The 22,566-nt window shown below is 48.6% G+C and overlaps 2 protein-coding genes and 1 long non-coding RNA gene across 24 annotated transcripts in view; 1 reads left to right on the forward strand and 2 right to left on the reverse strand.

Annotated features, from left to right (window-relative positions):
- Window positions 1–18,528, forward strand: part of SMARCC2 (SWI/SNF related BAF chromatin remodeling complex subunit C2) — a 29,033-nt gene extending 10,505 nt beyond the window's left edge. For 2 of the 18 annotated variants that reach the window (XM_035256442.3, XM_035256446.3), the window contains 18 exons: window positions 771–830; window positions 982–1,019; window positions 1,295–1,425; window positions 1,735–1,806; window positions 5,716–5,829; window positions 6,947–7,100; window positions 7,771–7,863; window positions 8,097–8,216; window positions 8,310–8,372; window positions 9,065–9,323; window positions 9,570–9,731; window positions 10,616–10,680; window positions 10,912–11,047; window positions 11,129–11,295; window positions 12,370–12,504; window positions 15,498–15,879; window positions 16,153–16,581; window positions 17,104–18,528. In XM_035256442.3, coding sequence (XP_035112333.1) covers window positions 771–830; window positions 982–1,019; window positions 1,295–1,425; window positions 1,735–1,806; window positions 5,716–5,829; window positions 6,947–7,100; window positions 7,771–7,863; window positions 8,097–8,216; window positions 8,310–8,372; window positions 9,065–9,323; window positions 9,570–9,731; window positions 10,616–10,680; window positions 10,912–11,047; window positions 11,129–11,295; window positions 12,370–12,504; window positions 15,498–15,879; window positions 16,153–16,581; window positions 17,104–17,180 — 2,657 coding nt within the window. In that variant the 3' untranslated portion in view covers window positions 17,181–18,528. The remainder of the gene's footprint in view (window positions 1–770; window positions 831–981; window positions 1,020–1,294; window positions 1,426–1,734; window positions 1,807–5,715; window positions 5,830–6,946; window positions 7,101–7,770; window positions 7,864–8,096; window positions 8,217–8,309; window positions 8,373–9,064; window positions 9,324–9,569; window positions 9,732–10,615; window positions 10,681–10,911; window positions 11,048–11,128; window positions 11,296–12,369; window positions 12,505–15,497; window positions 15,880–16,152; window positions 16,582–17,103) is intronic. The other 16 variants (XM_035256449.3, XM_035256454.3, XM_035256443.3 and 13 more) reach the window with 11 other exon arrangements.
- LOC144577606 (uncharacterized) lies at window positions 14,527–18,649 on the reverse strand. Its single transcript, XR_013521829.1, has 2 exons — window positions 18,556–18,649; window positions 14,527–16,958 (listed from the first exon to the last, which is right to left on the reverse strand). It is a non-coding gene; the product is annotated as an uncharacterized LOC144577606 (long non-coding RNA).
- Window positions 18,650–19,345: 696 nt separating this feature from the next.
- MYL6 (myosin light chain 6) lies at window positions 19,346–22,515 on the reverse strand. Of its 5 annotated transcripts, none has more exons than XM_078336415.1 (7): window positions 22,487–22,515; window positions 22,162–22,189; window positions 21,147–21,290; window positions 20,751–20,924; window positions 20,583–20,660; window positions 20,228–20,272; window positions 19,346–19,534 (listed from the first exon to the last, which is right to left on the reverse strand). In XM_078336415.1, exons 3-6 carry the CDS (start codon window positions 21,214–21,216, stop codon window positions 20,244–20,246), a joined length of 351 nt encoding a protein of 116 aa, XP_078192541.1. In that variant the 5' UTR covers window positions 21,217–21,290; window positions 22,162–22,189; window positions 22,487–22,515; the 3' UTR covers window positions 19,346–19,534; window positions 20,228–20,243. The 5 variants fall into 5 exon arrangements, with proteins under 5 accessions (XP_078192541.1, XP_009002217.1, XP_035112350.1 ...); XM_009003969.4 differs by having other exon boundaries at window positions 22,460–22,505; XM_035256459.3 differs by lacking the exon at window positions 20,228–20,272 and having other exon boundaries at window positions 22,460–22,505.
- Window positions 22,516–22,566: the final 51 nt, after the last annotated feature.

The following is a 22,566-nucleotide window of genomic DNA, read 5'->3' on the forward strand; positions in this document are numbered from 1 at the left end:
AATATATATAAATATGTGTATATATAAATATGTGTATATATATATATATTTGAGCATAAATTACGTACATGTACTATTAAGCTACTACTATGGGAATGTTAAAAAAAAAAACACAAACATACCTAAAAAATTTTAAAATGTAAAGAATGATAAACATGAAGAAAAGTTCTGATATTCTGTTCCTGAATTGCAGTGGATCATCTTTTGCATCCCATGTGAGAACCCCAATTTGGAGACCATTGCTCTACCAGTACTGGTTTACAGTCTATATTCCATAGACTTGCCCCAGGTATTCCAGGAGCATATTTCAGGGGTAGGATTAGGGGTGCCACTGAGAGGAGTTCTGGCTTCCATCTCCTCATCAATCAGCTCTCCTTTCTATGTTTGCTCCTATATACATATGAATTCAGTTGAGGAAAGTATCCTCTGCTTTCAAAAATGTTTAACACCTAACCACTCCTCTACAGAGTGATTTGGTCAGACTCAGTATCAGACCATTAAAAGCTTACAGATAATAGATGGAGATCGGGCCTCTCAAAGACAAAATGGTTTATGAATGTACATAAAGAAATAAATTAATTTTTGGTTAGAGAAGTGGGGAAAGTAGCAAGCAAGTTTCAAGCTCTAGAATAATTGTGACTGGAGAGAGTTACTATATTTTGAGATCAGATGGAGAAAATTTTTGGAGAAAGTAAGATCTCTGTAATTATTAAATCGAAGACTTGAATTAGGCATAACCTGTCTGATAAAACGACTCTCTGTTTTGGCAGTCAACACAAAGAAAGACTCAGAGTCAGCCCCAGTCAAAGGCGGCACCATGACTGACCTGGGTAAGATGGGAAACTCTTGAGCAAGGCAGTCAGAGCCAAGGGGAGGGGAGGGCTCATCTGACCCCTTTCTGCTAGCCTGATGGGCTTTTGATAGGGCTTTCTTGCCCCTCAGGGGGCTCCAGCCTTACATTTTGCTGTCTTTCTCTTTCAGATGAACAGGAAGATGAAAGCATGGAGACGACGGGCAAGGTGGAGCCAGTTTAGAGAGGCCCTACCTCTCTATGTGATTCTTATTTGTGATTATAAAGTTCATTCTGCCCAAACTTTTCACTGCCCAGACTTTCCTCACCCTAGACTAATTCTAGCTATTGTTCAAAACACTGACCCTTTTAGAGTCCGGGGCCCATGACTGCTCAGTCCCATCACCCATCTTTAGTATCCACATTCCTGGGGTGTGGGAGAAGCAGAGGGTTGCTAGGGAGGAAACAGGAATGCTGAGTGTCCAGCAGCCTCCATACTTGTAGGATGAGGATGAGAACAGTACAGGGAACAAGGGGGAGCAGACCAAGAATCCAGATCTGCATGAGGACAACGTGACGGAACAGACCCACCACATCATCATTCCCAGCTATGCAGCCTGGTTCGACTACAATAGGTACGGCTTCCCCAACTTCTCGCTGAGCCCTATTTCCCTGCCTCCAGGGGTCAACAGACTGTTCTTCTCCCTGCCTCCTCCAAATGAGTTATTTCTTCCTCAGCCAGATAGACCAGAGTACACTTTAGTTTTAGGGGAGCTCCTGGTGTCCTTTTGAGTCTTAAGCCCTTGTGGGATGTTCTCCCTAAGCTTCTAATTACTTCTAGCAATTTTGAGCTCTTTTCCTTCTCTTCTAGGGTTTTTCTCCCTTTGGGGCCCCCATCCCTTCACCAGTGCCTTCTTCTGAAACCACTCTGGCTTCTCTTGCAGCGTTCATGCCATTGAGCGGAGGGCTCTTCCTGAGTTCTTCAACGGCAAGAACAAGTCCAAGACTCCAGAGATGTAAGGAAATCTCAGCTCATATTTTTCCTTCTCACTCCTGACCCCCAATTCACCTTTCTTGTCCCCCAATTCACCCTTCCTGATCCAATAACATTCAGTTTAGCAAACATTTCTTGAGCTACCTCCATGAGCCAGGCACTGTGATAGGCTTGCAAAGACACAATATCTGCCCATAGGCAGCCCTGACCCAGCATGTAGACACATGTTCTTTAGGATTTGCCCAAGGGTGATATTAAGTATATTCTTTACATAACAAGTATGTACTCCGGTGCCTCAAATTCTTTTTAACAGGATATAGAGCCTTTTAATCCATAATTACTGATAATTGTCTATACTGCAGATATCCTCAGCAAAAGTAATCATTTTGATTAAAGTGTAAATTACTATAACCAGGCTGGTTCCTCAGAGTAGGTTTTGATAGAAAAACAAGAGAAGGAGGCTGGGCACGGTGGCTCACGCCTATAATCCCAGCACTTTGGGAGGCCGAGGCGGGTGGGTCACGAGGTCAAGAGATCGAGACCATCCTGGTCACCAAGGTGAAACCCCGTCTCTACTAAAAATAAAAAAAAAAAATTAGCTGGGCATGGTGGTACTTGCCTGTAGTCCCAGCTACTCGGGAGGCTGAGGCAGGAGAATTGCTTGAACCCAGAAGGCGGAGGTTGCGGTGAGCCGAGATCGTGCCATTGCACTCCAGTCTGGGTAATAATAGCGAAACTCCATCTCAAAAAAAAAATATATATATATATATATATATATATATATATATATATATATATATATACACACACACACACACACACACATACATATATATATATATACACACACATACATATATATATATGAAAAACAAGAGAAGGAACTAATAGAAGACCTGTTTATATGAATTAAGGGATAGAGAGGGCTCTCTGGGAAAGAAGTGTAGCAGCCACGGTGGCTCACAACTGTAAATCCTCCCATTTACTTAGGATGCTGAGACAGAAGGATTGCTTGAGGCTAGGAGTTCGAGAATAGCATGAGCAACATAGCAAGACTCCCATCTCTAAAGAAGTGGGAAAAAAAAATTAGCTGGGCATGGTGGGGCATGCCTGTGGTTCCAGCTACTTGGGAAGCTGAAATGGGAGGATTGCTTGAGCCCAGGAGTTTGAGGCTGCAGTGAGCCATGATCATGCCACTGCACTCCAGCCTTGGTGACACAGCAAAACCCCATCTCTAAAAATTTAATGAACAAATAATGTATGGGTTTGGGGATCAAAAGTCTTCATCATCTTCAAGATTTTGCCTCAGGCCAAACCTGCTTGGCTTTGGATAAGGGGCTTGACAATCTTCTTTGGTTAAGGATACTTCAAGATAACCACACTGATGAGGTGGGTGAGACTGAGAACTGAATAAGTTTTCTTCCCAAATATTCCACAGCTTCCTCTCTCTGGGGGTCCCTCCATGTGTTTTCCCCATAGTTTTGTATGGTTCTCTCTTCCTTCTCTTCCTAGGGAAAGCAGTATGTGTGAAAAGAAGTAGTGATCAGGTGAAATGAATTCAATATAACATGGAGTCAGGGATGGAGTAAGAAATGAACTCTTGGTGTAAAATACTAAATTATGATAATTGCCTACATTTATTGAGAGCTTACTGTCTCTCAGGCACTATCCTAAATGTCCAACATACATTGAGTAATTTAATCTTTACGTCGACCTTAGAGGTAGGTATCATCTTCAGTTGACAGATAGGATATAGAGGAGTCAGATCACCTGCATAAAGTCACAGAGCTAATAAGTAAAACCAGAATCTGAATCCTTTTATCTGACCCATGTTCTGAAACTTTACACTGTACCGCATATAGCTGCCATTTTTTTGAGCCCCTACAGTGTGCCAGGCACTGTACTCCTACTTTATAGACCTCTCATTCTCAACAGACATTCCATTTTACCGATGAGGAAATTGAGGTTTAAAAAAATTGAAGTAAAGGGCCGGGCGCGGTGGCTCAAGCCTGTAATCCCAGCACTTTGGGAGGCCAAGGCAGGTGGATCATGAGGTCAAGAGACCGAGACCATCCTAGTCAACATGGTGAAACCCCGTCTCTACTAAAAATATAAAAAATTAGCTGGGCACAATGGCGCATGCTTGTAGTCCCAGCTACTCAGGAGGCTGAGGCAGGAGAATTGCCTGAACCCAGGAGGCTGAGGTTGCGGTGAGCCGAGATCGCGCCATTGCACTCCAGCCTGGGTAACAAAAGTGAAACTCCGTCTCAAAAAAAAAAAAAAAATTGAAGTAAATTGCCAAGGTCCTCATGGTAGAACTGGGATTTGAACTTAGATCTTTTCAACTTCAAAACGTATGTTTTTTACCATGTTATGCTGACTAGCTGTATGCATGAATAAGGACTTCCCTTTAACATCTGAGTTGGAGTTTCTTTTTCAGACAGAGTCTTGCCTGTCACCGAGGCTAGAGTGCAACGATGCAGTCTTAGCTCACTGCAGCCTCTACCTCTTGGGTTCAAGTGATTCTCCTGCCTCAGCCTCCCGAGTAGCTGGGATTACAGGCGTCCACCACCATGCCCAGCTAATTTTTGTATTTTTAGTAGAGATGGGGTTTCACCATATTGGCCAGGCTGGTCTCAGACGCCTGACCTCGTGATCTGCCCACCTTGGCCTCCCAAAGTGCTGGGGATTGCAGGCATGAGCCACCGTGCCCGGCTTTTTTTTTTTTTTGAGACAGAGTTTTGATCTTGTCACCCAGGCTGGAATGCAATGGTGCAATCTCAGCTCACTGCAACCTCCACCTCCCAGGTTCAAGTGATTTGCCTGTCTCAGCCTCCCGAGTAGCTGGGATTATAGGTGCATGCCACCATGCCCGGCCAATTTTTGTATTTTTAGTAGAGACAGGTTTCATTATATTGGTCAGGCTGGTCTCGAACTCCTGACCTCAGGTGATTCTCCCACCTCAGCTTCCCAAAGTGCTGGGATTACAGGTGTGAGCCACTGTGACCAGCTGAGTACTTTTTCTTAACTTCTAATTCCTTGTTTAAAAATTATATAGGCCGGGTACAGTGGTTCATGCCTATAATCCCAGCACGTTGGGAGGCCAAGGCAGGTGGATCACAAGAACAGGTTTGAGACCAGCCTGGCTAATATGGTGAAACCCCATCTCTACTAAAAAGACAAAAAGAATTAGCCAGGTGTGGTGACAGGCGCCTGTAGTCCCAGCTACTTGGGAGGCTGAGGCAGGAGAATCACTTGAACCTGGGAGATGAAGGTTGCAGGGAGCCGAGATTGCACCACCACACCCTAGTGTGAGCGATAGAGTGGGACTCTGTCTCAAAAAAAAAAATTTTTTTTTAATTAAAAAAATAAAAATTGTATAAAGTGGCTTTATAAAAATTATATAAATGTGGCTCACGCCTGTAATCATCCCAGCACTTTTCACCTGAGGTCGGGAGTTAAAGACCAACTGACCAACATGGAGAAACCCTGTCTCTACTAAAAATACAAAATTAGCCGAGTATGGTGGCGCATGCCTACAATCCCAGCTACTTGGGAGGCTGAGGCAGGAGAATTGCTTGAAGCTGAAAAGCAGAGGTTGCAGTGAGCCGAGATCACACCATTGCACTCCAGCCTGGGCAACAAAAGCAAAACTCCATCTCAAAAAAAAAATTGTATGAAATATCCCTAAGTATAGCCAAGGAGATAATTCATTTAACTAAAGAAAATCCTATCAAGGAAAAGTAAGACATATTTGAAATCCTTACATCTAGCATATTGCAGGCACTAGGCATATTGAGTCAAATAATCTCCTTTTTTCTGTCTTTGCCATGCAGGAAAAGTCATTAGGTCTCTTACCATTTTTTCCTACTCTTCAGCCCATTAACAAACATTTATTTTTCTTCTTGTTCCTCTCTCTCTTTCTTCTAAGCTACCTGGCCTATCGAAACTTTATGATTGACACTTACCGACTGAACCCCCAAGAGTATCTTACCTCTACTGCCTGCCGCCGAAATCTGGCAGGTGATGTCTGTGCCATCATGAGGTGGGTCTTGTGGCTGAGGACAAAGGGGTACATGAGAATGTCTGCCTATGGATTTGTTTTGGCAGTAGTAGAGATACCAGTAAGGAACATAGAGGAGCAGGCAGAAAAAATACCTCTAGAGAAAGGCGAAGTACAGGTTTGGGGAATGAATGACTTGAGAGATTAGCAGTGGCATTCTCTGAAGGGTAGAATAAAGGACAAAGAGGCCAGGCTTGGTGATTCACGCCTGTAATCCTAGCACTTTGGGAGGCCGAGGCAAGCGGATCACGAGATCAGGAGATTGAGACCATCCTGGCCAACATGGTGAAACCCCATCTTTACTAAAAATACAAAAAATTAGCTGGGCGTGGTGGCACACACCTGTAGTCCCAGCTACTCAGGAGGCCGAGGCAGGAGAATTGCTTGAACCCAGGAGGTGGAGATTGCGGTGAGCCGAGATCGCACCACTGCACTACAGTCTGGGTGACAGTGTGAGACTCCGTCTCAAAAAAAAAAAAAAAAAAAAGGACAGAGAAGGAGCACGTCTGTAATTGAAAGATACCGATTACGGATTCAGGCCAGGCATGGTGGCTCACTCCTGTAATCCAAACACTTTGGGAGACCAAGGTAGGAGAATCGTTGAAGCCCAGAAGTTTGAGACCAGCCTGGTGAAAATGGCGAAACCCCATCTCTACAGAAAATGCAAAAAATTAGCTAGGTGTGGTGGCATGTGCCTGTGGTCTTAGTGACTCAGGAGACTGAGGTGAGAGGATCACCTGAGCCCTGGAGGTGGAGGCTGCAGTGAACGGTGATCACACCACTGCACTTCAGCCTCTCCCAGGGAAAAAAGAAAGAAAGAAAAACTGGTTCAGTTTTACTAGCTGTTCAGAAAGAAATGTCCAGTATGTAGGTGGATATAGAGATTGGCCCAGGCTGTAGATGTAGATGTGGGTTTCACTGGCATTTAGGTGGTAAATGAACAATTAGTAAGTGAGCTTTCCTAAGGTGTACAATGAACAGAAGAAAAGGCCAGGGTTGGATGGGGAAGGAGTTTATGCCCCAACTTGTACCCTAAGTTTTCCTCCTAATGCAGCTTTCTGACTATCCATGTGACCCTCTCTCTGCCCTCTCCACACAGGGTCCATGCCTTCCTAGAACAATGGGGTCTTATTAACTATCAGGTGGATGCTGAGAGTCGACCAACCCCAATGGGGCCTCCGCCTACCTCTCACTTCCATGTCTTGGCTGACACACCATCAGGGCTGGTGCCTCTGCAGCCCAAGACCCCGCAGGTAGGGTGAGGTTCTATGGGGACAGGGTGGGTTGGGAAGGTTGGGCTTCTTTGGACTTTTCTTTTTCTGGTTTTGAGGGTAATGATTCAGGAGTATTTTGAGGCTTCCTCCTTTTCCATGGGATGCAAAGGGCCACAAGAATCAGCCCCATGTGTTTAGCACCCTCTCTTAGCCTTTGTACCTAAGGCTGTAATTGCTGAGGGAGAAGAGATGATCCTTTTACTCAAGGAGCAGACAGGCTAATGTAGGGGATTCAATAGATAGAGAAAAATGCCTTAAAATTAACTTGCATGAAATTTTTAAACTTTGTCATCTTTCCCACATTTTTTCATTTTTGCCTCATAATTATCACCTTCATTTTTTTTTTCATTTCCACTTCATCCATTACAAAAATTAGGAGGAAGGTTATGTGGCTTGCCCAAGGTCACAGAGTACCAAATCTAGGATTAGAACCTAATTGTCCAGCTCCTAAGAGAACCTGTAAAGATAATGTGAATATAAATGGATATCATGCCAACGACATGTCTTATTAATCATGAAGGGAACATGGAACAGTGGCATGAGTGCCCCCAGAGCTTACGGGCCACCCAGCATTTGGTCTTGAGGCTTCCAGGGCCTTGGCCTGGTCATTTCCTACCCAGCCTCCATGACGCCAAGCTCTGTCCCCCAGGGCCGCCAGGTTGATGCTGATACCAAGGCTGGGCGAAAGGGCAAAGAGCTGGATGACCTGGTGCCAGAGACGGCTAAGGGCAAGCCAGAGCTGGTAGGTGGGGTGCAGACCCCGCTGGGCTGCTCATTTGCCCCTTTATTGGGGGGCCCCTGCCCGGGAAGAAGAGACATGAGAGCAGAGGAACTACAGCAGTAAGGGAGGGAGTCCCACCCAGGGGCGTCCCTGGCTTTGGGAAAGAAGCTCCTTCTGTCTGTTTTTTCTCTCTGTCAGGCCCTGGGCTCCCATTGGTCACTTGTACTTATCTCTTTCTTTCCCTCCACAAATAGCAGACCTCTGCTTCCCAACAAATGCTCAACTTTCCCGACAAAGGCAAAGAGAAACCAACAGACATGCAAAACTTTGGGCTGCGCACAGACATGTACACAAAAAAGAATGTCCCCTCCAAGGTAGGATGTGCGAGCCGACTTTAGGGGTAGAGAATGTTCGCTCCTCTAGATTACAGGTTCCTCTCTCCTGACCTGCCTGTGTTTCCCCTGCAGAGCAAAGCTGCAGCCAGTGCCACTCGTGAGTGGACAGAACAGGAAACCCTGCTTCTCCTGGAGGTAACTGGGACAAGGAAAAGAGAGTTCTTCTCTGAAAACAGAAGTGAGCTTCGTGTAGAGGCTCACACCTGTAATCCCAGCACTTTGGGAAGCCAAGGCAGGAGGATCACATGAGCCCAGGAGTTCAAGACCAGCCTGGGCAACATAGTGAGACTCTGTGTCTACAAAAAATTTTTAAAATTAGTCAGGTATGGTGGCACAGACCTACAGCCCCAGCTATTCAGGAGGCTAAGTGGGCGGATTGCTTGAGCCCAGGAGGTCAAGGCTGCAGTGAGCAGTGAGCAGTGATCACACCACTACACTCCAGCATGGGTGACAGAGTGAGACAAGAACCTGTCTCAAAAAAAAAAAGAAAGAAAACAGACATGTTGAAGGTGCTGGCCACACTTGTGAGTGAGGAGAGATCATGGAGTCTGGCATGAGCAGAGCATGATCTTGCCCTCAGTCTTTCCCCTTCCTCATGCCTGTTGGACCTGCCCCAGGAACCAGCTCCAGGCTTGGGATTTGGGCCATTTCATTAACTTCATATCCTTTCTTAGTGCTACTTCAAGATCCCCCTTGGACCTAGCAGAGTACATAAATACCAGAACATAGAGAGCTTTGAAAACAGCTGCCCTTAGTAGGATGGGGGGAGTCGGCCTTCAAGAAAAGTGGCTAAGTAAGCGGAGTTATGTCTCCACCACTACCACCAGGCACTGGAAATGTACAAAGATGACTGGAACAAAGTGTCCGAGCATGTGGGAAGCCGCACACAGGACGAGTGCATCTTGCATTTTCTTCGTCTTCCCATTGAAGACCCATACCTGGAGGACTCAGAGGCCTCCCTAGGCCCCCTGGCCTACCAACCCATCCCCTTCAGTCAGTCGGGCAACCCTGTTATGAGCACTGTTGCCTTCCTGGCCTCTGTCGTCGATCCCCGAGTCGCCTCTGCTGCTGCAAAGTCAGCCCTAGGTAATGAGGGGTGGGCGGTTCCACCTGGCCTTCTTAGTTTGCTTTTGAAAGGCTAGTTAGTCTGTGAAACCTCTCAAGTTTGATTACCCTGCTGGCCTTGTCTGTGCAGGCCTCAGCTCAGGCACCTGTCTAGGCTCTCTATACTGGTCTTAGATGAAGACATGGGCTTGTGAGTAAGCTTTTGCAGGGATTGCCAGAACTGTCCCCCTGCGCTGCTCCCAGCCTCATCCTTTCTGGATCTTGCAGAGGAGTTCTCCAAAATGAAGGAAGAGGTACCCACGGCCTTGGTGGAGGCTCATGTTCGGAAAGTGGAAGAAGCAGCCAAAGTAACAGGCAAGGCGGACCCCGCCTTTGGTCTGGAAAGCAGTGGCATTGCAGGAACCACCTCTGATGAGCCTGAGCGGATTGGTAAGGCCAGGCAGGTTCCCAGATTTCTTGCCTTTCACAAGAGCCAGAGCCATCTGGCCTCCTGAGCCATTTCTGCCTCAAGTTGGCATCAGAGCACAACATGAATGAGAAAATTGGTAGGGTTTTTATTTTCCTTGTGACTTTACCTTAGGGGCTCTGGACCCCCTACTGGTCCTTTCATGAAGATTTTGGGTAGAAAAATCTTGGCTGGTAGAAAGGGCTGGTAGAAAAGTCTTGGGAATGCCAGACGTGGTGGTTAAATCCAGCACTTTGGGAGGCTGAGGCTGGCAGATCACCTAAAGTCAGGAGTTTGAGACCAGCCTGGCTAGCATGGTGAAACCCCATCTTTATTTAAAAAAAAAAAAAAAAAAAAGAGAGACAAAAGTCAAGTCTTGGGAAGGCTGGGTGCGGTGGCTTGCGCCTGTAATCCCAACACATTGGGAGGCTGATGTGCCCAGGAGTTTGAGACCAGTCAGCCTGAGCAACATGGCAAAATCCCATCTCTACAAAAAATACCAAAAAAATTAGCCAGGCATGGTGGCATGCGCCTGTAACCCCAGGTACACAGGAGGCTGAGGTGAATCATTTGAGCCTGGGAAATCAAGGCTGCAGTGAGCCATGATTGTGCCACTGCACTCCAGCTTGGGTGACAGAGCGAGACCCTGTCTCAAAAAAAAAAGGGTGTTGTGGAGAAGCTGGGTGCAGCGGCTCACACCTGTAGTCCAAGCTGCTCAGGAGGTTGAGATGGGAGGAGTGCCTGGGCCCAGGAGTTTGAGACCAACCTGGGTAACATAGGAAGACCCTGTCTCTGAAGAAACAAAGTATTACAGACAGACGACTGTATTAGACATTTCCTGTTTTCCTTTCTTTTCCCATGGGCCCAGAGGAGAGTGGGAATGACGAGGCTCGGGTGGAAGGCCAGGCCACAGATGAGAAGAAGGAGCCCAAGGTATAGAGGGATTGCTGGGAGCTGCAGGGGCTACGTGCAGCACTGTGGTGATGGGGGAGTTGGCCTTTTTCAGCTTAGGTGGGCAAGGGCTGGTTTTGGACGGGGTTGTCTCATACAATCAGATCACCTCTGAAGTAAGAGGAATAAATTCAGTTCCCCATCTGGCCTCTCTGTGTCAGAACTAATCACCCCAATCCCTGACAACTCTCCTTTCTATCACTGGAATTTCAGGAACCCCGAGAAGGAGGGGGTGCTATAGAGGAGGAAGCAAAGGAGAAAACCAGTGAGGCTCCCAAGAAGGATGAAGAGAAAGGGAAAGAAGGTGACAGCGAGAAGGAGTCTGAGAAGAGTGATGGAGACCCAATAGGTGAGCCTCCCAGAATGGTAGGTGGGGTGTAGGAAAGAGAGGTGAAGCTGTGGGGCTAACTCAACACTTGTCCTGGCCCAGTTGATCCTGAGAAGGAGAAGGAGCCAAAAGAAGGGCAGGAGGAAGTGCTGAAGGAAGTGGTGGAGTCTGAGGGGGAAAGGAAGACAAAGGTGGAGCGGGACATTGGCGAGGGCAACCTCTCCACCGCCGCTGCCGCCGCCCTGGCCGCTGCCGCAGTGAAAGCCAAGGTGAGGCCAGATCTTGAAGACCTCAGGGAAGAAAATGCCCACTTCTCTAATCTCATGTCACTTAGAGGAAATCCTTCCTCACTCACACCTTAAATAATGCTGACCTATTTCTTTTTCATTTTTACCTCAAGAGGAGGTAAAGTTAGTCATCCCTTCTCTAAGCTTAAAAAAATACTTCACCATTGGGCCTGTTTTCCACCCCTCAGTATTTGGCTCTGTGTTACCCTTTGCCACACTCTCTGTGTTCTATTTTTTTCTTTTTTTGGAGGGGGGCAGTCTTGCTCTGTTGCCCAGGCTGGAGTACAGTGGCATGATCTCAGCTCATTGCAGCCCCTACTTCCCAGGTTCAAGTGATTCTCTTGCCTCAGCCTCCCGAGTAGCTGGGACTACAGGCACGTGGCACCATGCCTGGCTAATTTTTTGCATTTTTAGTAGAGACAGCGTTTTACCCTGTTACCCTGGCTAGTCTCGAACTCTTGGACTCAAGTGATCTGCTTGCCTCGGCCTCCCAAAGTGCTGGGATTACAGGCATAAGCCACCGCGCCCAGCAAAAATAAATTAATTTTTTTAAAAGGCTGGGCATGGTGGCTCACACCTGTAATCCCAGCACTTTGGGAGGCTGAGGTGGGCAGATCACTTGATGTTGGAAGTTTGAGACCATCCTGGCCAAGATGGTGAAATCCCATCTCTACTAAAAATACAGAAATTAGCCTGGCATGGTGGCCCAGGTACTGGGGAGGTTGTAATCCCAGGTACTGGGGAGGCTGAGGCATAAGAATTGCTTGAACCCCTCCCAAAAAAAAGAATTGCTTGAACCCTGAGGCGGAGGTTACAGTGAGCCAAGATCATGCCACTGCACTCCAGCCTGGGCGACAGAGTGACTGTCTGAAAAAAAAAAAAAAAGACATGGTGGCTCACACCTATAAGCCCAGCACAAAAAAATTCAAGCCCTTTCATGGGTTGTGACCGCAGCAACTTCGTCCTTAAACCTGCCAGCATCTACTTTACCTTTCTTATGTATTGTCTTCAGTTGGGTCCTCCCAGTGACGTGGTGTCTCACCCCTCCTTTCTTAGCACTTGGCTGCAGTTGAGGAAAGGAAGATCAAATCTTTGGTGGCCCTGCTGGTGGAGACCCAGATGAAAAAGTTGGAGATCAAACTTCGGCACTTTGAGGAGCTGGAGACTATCATGGACCGGGAGCGAGAAGCAGTGAGTAGCAGGAGCCCTGGAACTCTGCTGTGTTGTGCCTCAGTTTAAAATCGGAGGGGCGTGTGTGTGTGTGTGTGTTTCAGTGAAAGAAAGACATAAGCAACAGTGGGGAAAGCCTGAGACTGACAGGGCTTCAAAGCAGAGCTGGGCGGGAGTAGGGCAGGGGAAGCTAGCATAAGCCAGTTAAGGACAATTAAGTGGTCTCACAAGTGAAGCCTAAGGACTGAGGTCTCACAGAAGGTCAGCTCCATGAGGCAGAGAGACTCTGGTTGTTTTGATTGCTGCATCTCCAGGTCCTTGAACAGTGCTTGGCCCATAGTAGACTCAATAAACAGTTATTGAATGATTGAATGGGCTTAAGGGATGATGAGAGAGAGGGTAAGGCCCTCAGATCCAGGAGATGAACTTGGAAAGGGAATGGGATAGACACAGTGTTGAACTATTTTGTCTTTGGAGGACATAAAAAGAAATAAATGGGCCGGGCGCGATGGTTCACACCTGTAATCCCAGCACTTTGGGAGGCCAAGGCGGGTGGATCACGAGGTCAACAGATCGAGACCATCCTGGTCAACATGGTGAAACCCCATCTCTACTAAAAATACAAAAAATTATCTGGGCACGGTGACGCATGCCTGTAATCCCAGCTACTCAGGAGGCTGAGGCAGGAGAATTGCCTGAACCCAGGAGGTGGAGGTTGCAGTGAGCCAAGATCGTGCCATTGCACTCCAGCCTGGGTAACAAGAGTGAAACTCTACCTCAAAAAAAAAAAAAAAAAAAAAGAAAGAAAGAAATGATAGGGGCTGGGCACAGTGGCTCATATCTGTAATCCCAATACTTTGGTAGGCTGAGGTAGGAGGATTGCTTGAGCCCAGGAGTTCAAGATCAGTCTGGGCAACAAAGTGAGACCCTTGTCTCTACAATTTTTTTTTTTTTTTTGAGATGAAATTTCACTCTTGCTGCCCAGACTGGAATGCAATGGCACGGTCTTGGCTCACCACAACCTCTGCCTCCCAAGTTCAAGCAATTTTTCTACCTCAGCCTCCTGAGTAGCTGGGATCACGGACATGCACCTCCATGCCTGGCTAATTTTGTATTTTTAGTAGACGGGGTTTCTCCATGTTTGCCAGGCTGTTCTTGAACTCCTAGACTCAGGTGATTTGACTGCCTCTGGCTCCCAACGAGCTAGGATTTAAAATTTTTTTTTGAGACAGAGTCGCACTGTTTCACCCAGGCTGGAGTGCAGTGGTGCAATTATGGCTCACTGCAACCTCCACCTCCCAGGTTCAAGCGATTCTCCTGCTTCAGCCTCCCAGTAGCTGGGATTATAGGCGCCCACCACCATATCCAGCTAATTTTTGTTTGTTGGTTTGTTTTTTGAGACAGAGTCTCATTCTGTTGCCCACACTGGAGTGCAGCGGCACCATCTTGGCTCACTATAACCTCTGCCTCCTGGGTGGGATCAATTCTCTTGCCTCAGCCTCCTGAGTAGCTGAGATTACAGGTGTGCACCACCATGCTTGGCTAATTTTTGTATTTTTAGTAGAGACAGGGTTTCACCATGTTGGCCAGGCTGGTCTTTATCTCTTGACCTCAGGTGATCCACCTGCCTCAGCCTCCCAAAGTGCTGGGATTACAGGCATGAGCCACCACACCCAGTCCCCCCAAAAAACTTTTAAATTTTTTTTCTTTTTCTTTTTTTTTTAATTAAAGCCACCAGGAAGCTCACTGCAACACAGCATAGCTATTGTAGCCTGACTACCTCTCTAGATACCTCCTCTCTGGGCAGGCCATCTCTGAAACCAAAAAAATTTTTAAAGTAAACAAATTAGCTGGGCATGGTGGTGAGAGCCTGTGGTCCCAGCTACTCAGGAGGCTGAGATGAGAGGATCGTTTGAGCCCAGGAGGTCAAGGCTGCAGTGAGCCATGTTTGCACCATTGCACTCCAGCCTGGGTGACAGAGTGAGACCCTACCTCAAAAAAAAAAAAAAAAAGAAGAAGAAAACAAAACAGAAGATAGGGACCTCAGAGAACTTATAGTTTAATTGGAGACATCAAATGAATAAACAATATGGAGACATTAGAAACAGTTAAGAAGGTTTAAAGTATCTGCCAAATTCATATTAAGAGATTGCAGATCAAGTATCTAAGTCCTGAGATAATAGAATCAAGCTAAAGCTCAGAGGCGAGCGAATTGTTCTGGGATAGCTTCCTAAGAAAAGTGAGTTTTGGCCGGGTGTGGTGGCTCATGCCTGTAATCCAAGCACTCTGGAGGCCAAGGCGGGTGGATCACCTGAGGTCAGGAGTTCAAGACCAGCCTGACCAACATGGTGAAACCCCGTCTTAAAAACAAATGAAAAAAGGCCGGGCGCAGTGGCTCACCCCTGTAATCCCAGCACTTTGGGAGGCCAAGGCGGGTGGATCACAAGGTCAAGAGATCGAGACCATCCTGGTCAACATGGTGAAACCCCGTCTCTACTAAAAATACAAAAAAAATTAGCTGGGCATGATGGCATGTGCCTGTAATCCCAGCTACTCAGGAGGCTGAGGCAGGAGAATTGCCTGAACCCAGGAGGCAGAGGTTGCGGTGAGCCGAGATCGCGCCATTGCACTCCAGCCTGGGTAACAAAAGCAAAACTCCGTCTCAAAATAGTGAGTTTTTAGTGAATTTTGAAGAAAAGAACTTGAATTGATAAGAAGAACTGGAAGCATTTTCCAAATCAAGGCAATGGCAAGTTCAAAGCTTTGGAGCTGAAGTCAGCTAGGCCAGATAAAGTCAATAAGAAACCATGTGAGCACCCAGGAGACATAAAGGTCATGGGAATTTGCACGAAGTACAGTGGGGAGGGCAGAGGAAGTACAAGTGTAAGATGTAGATTTGGGGAACCTTCTGATTGAGAGGTGGGATCTTTCAGAAGACAACAAAGCAGGGTTCAAGGCATTTGCCTTTGGGCTCTGTTGAAAATTGGATAACAATACTCAATTGGCACTGGCAGCTGGAGTATCAGAGGCAGCAGCTCCTGGCCGACAGACAAGCCTTCCACATGGAGCAGCTGAAGTATGCGGAGATGAGGGCCCGGCAGCAGCACTTCCAACAGATGCATCAACAGCAGCAGCAGCCACCGCCAGCCCTACCCCCAGGCTCCCAGCCTATCCCCCCAACGGGGGCTGCTGGGCCACCCGCAGTCCATGGCTTGGCTGTGGCTCCAGCCTCTGTAGTCCCTGCTCCTGCTGGCAGTGGGGCCCCTCCAGGAAGCTTGGGCCCTTCTGAACAGATTGGGCAGGCAGGGTCAATTGCAGGGCCACAGCAGCAGCAACCAGCTGGAGCCCCCCAGCCTGGGGCAGTCCCACCAGGGGTTCCCCCCCCTGGACCCCATGGTAAGTGTTGTGTTCCAGAACTTTTGCTGGTTAGAGGGATCCAGGTGAATGTCCCAGTTCCCCTCAAAGTGAATACAAGATGCGTTTGTTAGGCCTCTAAACCAGCAGGGATCCCCCCCCAAACTCGAGAGCTCTGGAATTTTATTCACTTACTCTAATGTCAGTAAAAGGGAAGATAATGCCAAGGAATGGCTAGATTATCCTTGCTGTAAAAGTGAGTTGTTAAGCAAAATTTTATACCTAACTCTCTCCATCTCTCATCTTTGTTCTCAGGCCCCTCACCGTTCCCCAACCAACAAACTCCTCCCTCAATGATGCCAGGGGCAGTGCCAGGCAGCGGGCACCCAGGCGTGGCGGGTAATGCTCCTTTGGGTTTGCCTTTTGGCATGCCGCCTCCTCCTCCTCCTCCTGCTCCATCCATCATCCCATTTGGTAGTCTAGCTGACTCCATCAGTATTAACCTTCCCCCTCCTCCTAACCTGCATGGGCATCACCACCATCTCCCGTTCGCCCCGGGCACTCTCCCCCCACCTAACCTGCCTGTGTCCATGGCGAACCCTCTACATCCTAACCTGCCGGCGACCACCACCATGCCATCTTCCTTGCCTCTCGGGCCGGGGCTCGGATCCGCCGCAGCCCAAAGCCCTGCCATTGTGGCAGCTGTTCAGGGCAACCTCCTGCCCAGTGCCAGCCCACTGCCAGGTGAGAAGGGGCCAGGAGGGGAGAAGGGTGAGGGAGCGGGATCCACATGGAGGGAGGGCGAGTGGGCAGGTGGGAAAGAGGTCAGGTAGTAGAGTTTCCACACTCTGGAAAAATTAGAATATAGGAGGAAGGGCCTCTCTGGCTGTCCTCCACCATTCCCCAGCCTGGCACCTGCCACCTTTGGGGTGATTTTGGGGCCTTTCACTGGTGGGTCATGGAGCAATCCTGTGGCACAGAGCATCTCAGTTGTAAACTTGAAAGGCAGCTGTTTGCATGATGATTGATGGACATCCCTTCGCTTGTTCCCATCACGTTCAAATGCCCCATTTAGAGTCTCCCTTCTATCAGTTTTTCTCAGTATGAAGTGGAAGAGGGTGCTGGGAACAGAAGGAACATTGTGGGTACCTCATTCATCTACCCAGCCATTGCATGCTATACCCAGTTCTGTCTGTCTGTGGTGGTCTGGGTCTAGAGCCCTCTCTCCTGCACACTCTAACTGATTCATGTTTCTTTTCTCCACAGACCCAGGCACCCCCCTGCCTCCAGACCCCACAGCCCCGAGCCCAGGCACGGTCACCCCTGTGCCACCTCCACAGTGAGGAGCCAGCCAGACATCTCTTCCCCTCACCCCCTCTGGAGATCATGGTTCCAGGAACAGCCCTTCCCCATCCACTGGGACCCTCCCCAGCCCGGAGAGTACATCACTACGTAAGGAAAGCTCCTTCCGCCCCTCCAAAGCCCTCACCATGCCTAACAGAGGCGTGCATTTTTATATCGGATTATTCAAGGACTTCTGTTTAAAAGATATTTCTAACGTCTGGGAGAGAGGATAGGATGGGAATGCTGCCCTAAAGGAAGGGCTGGTGAAAGGTGTTTATACAAGGTTCTCATTAACCACTTCTAAGGGTACACCTCCCTCAAAACTACTCCATTTTCTATGGATTAAAAAAAAAATAAATCCCTTTAAAAGGAAGTAGATTTTAAAAAGCCACATTGGAGCTCCCTTCTACCCACTGAAAAATAACCAACTTTTACATTTTTTGAGGGGGAGTGAGTTTTAGGAAAGGGGAATTAAGGTTCCAGGGAGAGCTCTGGGGATAGAACAGGGTGCAGAATCCATCTCTTCCCCTTTTTAGTGACTGCATCAAGGCCCCAGCTCCCCTCCCCCATCCCACTCTACACTTATTCAAGTTTATTCGAGTTTAATTGTACTAATAACCCCTCCTTCGGGCTTCCTCACTGTTGCTCTTTTAGGCTACCCCAGCTCAGCCAGTGATTCCTTTCCCTCTGAATGTCAGTTTTGTTTTGTTTTTAAAAGTCACCTGCTTAGTTGATGTCAGCGTATGTGTATTTGGTGGGGAAAACCTAATTTCGGGGATTCCTGTGGTAGGTAATAGGAGAAGAAAGAGCACTGGGGGCTGTTCTCCCCTCCCTGGGCTGTATCCATGGACTGCTGGAAGGTGCAGAGAAGGGAGCTGTAAGAGGATGGGAAGTTTTAAAACCCAAAATTGTTTTTTAAAGCACTTAAGCACCTCCTTATTATGACTTGGTGGGTCACCCCTGAGCCGCCTCCCTCTCCCACCACGACTGTGAGAACTTCAGCTAATAGCTGGGGGCTCCCCAGATGAGGATGCAGGGATTTGGGAGCAGTCGAAGAGGGTCCCCAACCTTGGGTTGGACCAACCCTTGGCTCGAAGCTCAATTCTGCTTCCTGCATTCCTGCTTCACGTCCCAGCTCCTCCCCAGTGACTGAAAAGCAGGTGTGACTCCACGCTCTGCACTGGTTCTTCTTGGGTCTCCCACCAAGCCCTTTGTTCCTCATGTCCCCGTGTTGCTCTCACTTTGCGTCTTAGCACCTTTCTTCTGTTCAAAGTTTTCTGTACATTTTCTTTTTTCTTTCCTTTTTTTTTTTTTTTTTTTTTATAAATTAATTTGCTTTCAGTTTCATCTTGTGGGTGCATTCTGTGTTCTTACCTGTGGCTGTCAGGCAGGGGGACTGGGATGGGAGCAGCTTTCCTGGAGTCCTTCACAGCAGTGTTTATCTGGACTAGAGAGATACTCTGCGAGCCACAGGGCCTACAGATACACCTCACCACACAACACGAACAGCAGCACAGCTCTCAGGACCATATATGAGCAGAGGCTATGTATAAGAGCAGAAGCTTACACCTTTTAGGGCAGGTATAAGAGCAGAGGCTCTTACCTGCCCTAAAAGCTATGGAAGGACATTCCCACACATGGAGATTTTATATCTTTTTCCCTTCAGAAGTAGTGGTTTCACTCCTTCCCTTATTAGGGAGGAGGGAAGCCCCTTTCCTACTTCTGTTATTATTGGCCCTTTGCCCTGCTGAGGTGATGGGCAGGCCTAGGCAGTGCTAATAATGGCCTGGCTTTAGCTCCAATAAACACTCCACAGGCTTCCCCGAAAAAGGCCTTATTGGGAGATTGGAAGGGCAGGGGCCAGATTTAAGGAGCTGGGAGGCTAAGAGAAGACAGACAGCCTGATATGGAATGGAACAGGGATGACGAGCCTTGGTCCTGCTAAGATCTATGACTTTCCTAATCTCCCAAGAAGTAGCTTGTGTAAGATGGATGAATGGGGCCAGCAGTTCTTAACTAGAGCCCAGTTAGTACGGGGCCTTCCCCAGCTTTCCTCAACCCCCTGCTCCATTGACCTCGGACTCTGCCTCAGGGCAGAAATCATCACCACCTCACCTTCTTCCCATTTATCCTGCTCAGGAAAGAAAGCAGAACCAAACAGAGGGCCCAGAGAGCAAGTTTTATTTGGTGAATGCTGACTGCAAACATCATCCAAGAGAGATAAGATGGGAAAGGTGCTGAGACAAGAGAGCCTAGGGAGCCTCAGGCTAGATACAAAATTCACACAGGGAAAGGCACGGACTCTGGGGAGACTGGGACGGTCCTCAGCCATTCAGCACCATGCGGACGAGCTCTGTGGAAAGGAAAGGTGGGATGAGACAGAGAACAGGGCTGTGGAGGGGTACGCCAAGGGCCAGGGGACTACAAGACTGCAAAGGTAGCATAAGAGGGAACATGTCCACAGCAACCAACCATGGGGTCAGTATGCAGAGGAGCCACCTTGAGTCTGACCAGTTCTCCCTGACCCTAGCTCCCCTCCTACCAGCTGTTAGTCCCCCACCCCACCCTGAGCAGCAAGAACACAGCAGAGGCAGAAAAGTTCTCAACTACACCTACAGCTACTGTCAGCCACTGGCGGGAAGAGAGGACAGAGTTTTGGGTTAGGGTACCTCCAAGCTGCCCAGCGAGGGAAGGGGAAAGGACTGTTCAGCTATAGCAGCAGAATGGGGCAGGCAACCCATACCCCCTATGCCAGCTACCCATGCTCCCGGGCCAGAAGATTACCCTAAAGCAAGACTGGTTTACAGGCTGGTGAGAGTTCCCAGACACCAGCACTCAGGGCCCATTCTAGAAGTATGGAGGTACCATACCCCCAGGCTGTCTTCCTCTTTGAGGAATCCCTCCCCTCCCTAGTCAGCTCCATGCAGAAACATGCCAGGAGGAAGTCAGATGGTAGTAGAGTAAGGGCAGAGGATAAAGAGCACAGGTTGGGAAAAAAAGAAACACTGGGGAGATCAACTAAAGGAGAGGCTGGGAGGAGCCGTACCCGCCCCATGGGCCCGTCACCCCGACAGGATATGCCTCACAAACGCTGCAGGAAGGAAGAGACATTCATGGTGAAGACAAGACACAGACATGGGGTGAGGGGGTCAGGTGGTAGGGAAACAGACATTCCATTATTTTACTTCTCATTCCTTACCCACCCTTTACAACACTTCTCCTTCCTTTTCCTATCTATCATACCCCCTTGACCTCCCGCTCCTGCGCTAGGCTAGGCAGGGCCGTGCCCCTTGCTTCCTGGCTTCTTGGAGCCGAAGTCCAGGGATAGGGAAAGCCCCAAACACTATATTTGACTTGCCCCATATGCTGCTTCCTCCGAGAAAGCCCATTTCACCCCTTACCTTCGTAGTTGATACAACCATTGCTGTCCTCGTGCCCTGCCACCAGCATCTCTACTTCTTCCTCTGTCATCTTCTCACCTGCAGGGGGAAAGAAGCCATTTTTGGAATTGGGTGACAAGGTAGCTCAGGGTGCTGTCTCAGCTCAAGGACAAGGACACAGAACCTTACCCAGTGTGACAAGAACATGCCGGATTTCAGCCCCCATGACGGTGCCATTTCCTTCCTTGTCAAAAACTCGAAGTCCTTCAACATAATCCTCATAGGTGCCCTGGTCCTTGTTCTTGGCCACTGTCTGCAGCATGGGCAGAAAATGCTCAAAGTCCAGCACCTTCACATTCATCTCTGCCATAAAGGAGGTGGAAGTGTCAGGCCAGAGAAGTGACACAAGTTCTCTGGACGGGATTATGGAGACCTCAACTGAACACTGACATGAGTAAGGAAATCCACTGGATTTGCTAATCCAGACTTGCTTGAGTTTGGGGCCTTTGAAGATAAAGGGAAAAGCTCTTAGCTGAAGAACTGAGCCCACCACCACATGGAGGAGTTGTTCTTGAGGCCCCTCACCATCACTCTTCGGGTTCCCCAGGACCTTGAGCACCTCGGCGTTGGTGGGGTTCTGGCCCAGGGCCCTCATCACGTCCCCACACTGGCTGTACAGGATCTTGCCATCACCTGTTCGGTCAAACAGCTGGAAGGCCTCCTTGAACTCTAAGGATTCAGATGAATGTCAACACAGGATTTGAGAGTTAGCCCAAACCCTACCTCAGAGTTCTGCTGCTCATTCAACTTTGATCATGCTGATGAAACCAGATATCTGTACGAAACTGTACACCAAAGTCTACCTAAGAGAGATCTATTTCTCTTCCTCCCAACTCAGGTGTCCTATATAGAGCCTTCCTCCCCCTTTGGCAGCCTGGTAACATCCATTTACACACACCCACTCTGCCTCCAGCAAGCCCACCAATCTCCGCTGCTGCTACTACACTTCAGGGCAGGAATTTGCCACCGCCCAGTCTCATTCCTGTCCTTATAAGGAAGTGGTAGCAGCAGCCTGGGACTAGGGTCATCCCAAACTGCCACTTCCCACCCCTCCAGTACAAAGAGAAATTCCAGAGAGTAGCGGTACAAAGTCATATCCTTAGCAAACTACCCTGCCCTGTCCCCATCTGCACAGAATATCAGGTCACTGCTCTACAATCTTTACAACTGCAAGCTGGAAGGGCGGGGACAGTTATCACAGGAGGAGAAGACGCAGAAGTAGCTGATTAAGGGACAAAGGAGCACAGGCAGCTTTATACACCCTCCCCAAGCCCCACACACGGCAGGCATTAGGTGACCAAGTTTTTTCACGTACCCACACCACCTAAAACTCACCCAGTGCTTGGGACTCAGATCTAGAGTGGAAGGGAAGGGAGGAAGAAAGTGAGAAAAGGAAATGGAGGATCCAGAAGAAGAGAAAATCCAGGGGGTAATTTCATGGGGGTGCTGAAGAGATGACAGGTTAGGATTAGAGGATAGGTGCTGGGGGAAATGTCCCTCTCCCTAAGGGTGACCTCGGTAGGGATCAGAGATTACCTACCTGCGGTTTGGTCTTCGGTGAAGTCACACTGCTCAGAGAAGAGGAGAGTGGTCAGCATCTGAACGCCAATCCCCCGAGTTTGTATCCCAGCCCCACAAACTCTGACCCACAAATTCCAGTTTCAGGCTGCAGACTCGTTTTCCCGCAGGACAAAGCCCCAGGCTTTCCAACCTCACTTCCAATCTTTCGTGTCCTCAGGTTCCCTTTGCTTCCTACCCTTGCCTTCTCCTCGCCCCCAACCCGTTTCTTCCCGCCTCTCGCCCCCAATCCTGCCCATCTCCCAGGCCCTGGGCCCCACCATCTTGACTGCTCAGCTCTGCGGGACCTTTTCCTGCAGTAATGGCTCCGACTCTCGGCCCAACCCTAGTCTTAGTACGTCTCAATGACGTCACCCTCAGCGGACTC

This window comes from Callithrix jacchus, chromosome 9 (assembly GCF_049354715.1).
Source record: "Callithrix jacchus isolate 240 chromosome 9, calJac240_pri, whole genome shotgun sequence".
NCBI classification, from domain to species: Eukaryota; Metazoa; Chordata; class Mammalia; order Primates; family Cebidae; genus Callithrix; species Callithrix jacchus.

Coding starts and splice junctions, on each gene's coding strand:
- MYL6 (XM_078336414.1), bottom strand. CDS start 22,219: ATGCTGACCACTCTCCTCTTCTCTGAGCAGTGTGACTTCACCGAAGAC. Junction 21,291..22,161: donor CACCGAAGACCAAACCGCAG/GTAGGTAATCTC, acceptor CTGAATCCTTAG/AGTTCAAGGAGGCCTTCCAG. Junction 19,535..20,582: donor TGGTTGTATCAACTACGAAG/GTAAGGGGTGAA, acceptor TCCTTTCCACAG/AGCTCGTCCGCATGGTGCTG.